Source organism: Arachis ipaensis, chromosome B06, assembly GCF_000816755.2.
Source record: "Arachis ipaensis cultivar K30076 chromosome B06, Araip1.1, whole genome shotgun sequence".
Taxonomy (NCBI): Eukaryota; Viridiplantae; Streptophyta; class Magnoliopsida; order Fabales; family Fabaceae; genus Arachis; species Arachis ipaensis.
This window is the reverse complement of record NC_029790.2, coordinates 27,054,324-27,055,532: the sequence shown is the minus strand read 5'-3', so window position 1 is coordinate 27,055,532 and position 1,209 is coordinate 27,054,324. Positions and strand designations below refer to the sequence as shown.

The following is a 1,209-nucleotide window of genomic DNA, read 5'->3' as shown; positions in this document are numbered from 1 at the left end:
CACTTAACTAGTAAAAAAAAAGAGTAATCCTAAATCATTAAATATAATTTCACACTATTAAAATATTAATAATGGATAATTGATGGTTACAAATTACAAAATTTGCTGGTCTGTTAACACTTCTCTATAAAAAAATTTAAAAATGCTATTTGTACACTAAAATTAGCTATTAAAATCAGCCATCAATATATTTGTGTATAAATACATATGTGGTTTAATTAATTTTAATATATATTTTAACATATATTTTATACTAGTAACTGATTAGCATATAGTTGAAAAAAATTATACCGTCCTTAAATTAATGTATGCGCTTGTAAAATAATGAATTTAAAAATGATTTTTTTATAATAACTAGTAATATATGATTTATTTGTGTAAAAGTATTTTAAATTTATTATGCATGAAAATTAAATTCTAAAATATATACTTATCCACAACTTAATTTGAGTCCGAAGCATTATCAAAAAAGAAATGAGTAATTAGAAAATCTTAATAATGAAAGTAATAATAATTTATATAATAAAAATATAAGTTGGATCACCTGAAATGAGAACCCAAATAGATGTGAGGGGTGAGCTTTTGTGTTGTCCATCGGCCAAGGCGATTGCCAAGGCCAAGAGAACCCAGGCCGCAACATCATTGAAGGCGGCGGCGGCCATGGCAGTTTCTCCTACTTGTGTGGTGAGGAGCTTGAGCTCTGCTAAGATGCGGGCGAGCACAGGAAAAGCGGTAATGGAGAGGGATACTCCCATGAACATGAGGAGCTGGAGGTAGTTATGGCCGGTTCCGAAGTGGATGGCTTTCTGGAGGAGGAAGGTTACTCCCATGGCGAAGAGGAACGGCAGGGATATTCCGGCAACGGCAATGCTAAAAGCTCTCTTGCCGCTGCGGCGAATGGTTCGAATATCAAGCTCAATGCCTACAAGAAAGAGGAAGAAAAGGAGGCCAATGCTGGCCACTGATTCCAGTATGGGAGTGCTCCATGAAGGGAACACCAACTTCGTAAATTGTTTGTTACGTCCAATTCCAGATGGTCCAAGCAAAATTCCACCCTGACATTTAATTTACGTCTTCATTCATTAGTATTTTGTGCAATTTAAGTCATTTAATCAAAATTTTTTTTAACCATATTAAGCGTACATCTAACATATTTTATACAAATATATAATAATTAATTTTAATATACATATAATATTTTTGTTTTTT

The 1,209-nt window shown here is 32.8% G+C and overlaps 1 protein-coding gene across 1 annotated transcript in view; it reads right to left on the bottom strand.

Annotated features, from left to right (window-relative positions):
- LOC107648167 (cation/H(+) antiporter 20) overlaps nucleotides 1-1,209 on the bottom strand; it is a 10,775-nt gene that overhangs the window by 8,903 nt on the left and 663 nt on the right. Inside the window, exon 2 of the mRNA XM_016352146.1 lies at nucleotides 545-1,055. Coding sequence (XP_016207632.1) covers nucleotides 545-1,055 — 511 coding nt within the window. The remainder of the gene's footprint in view (nucleotides 1-544; nucleotides 1,056-1,209) is intronic.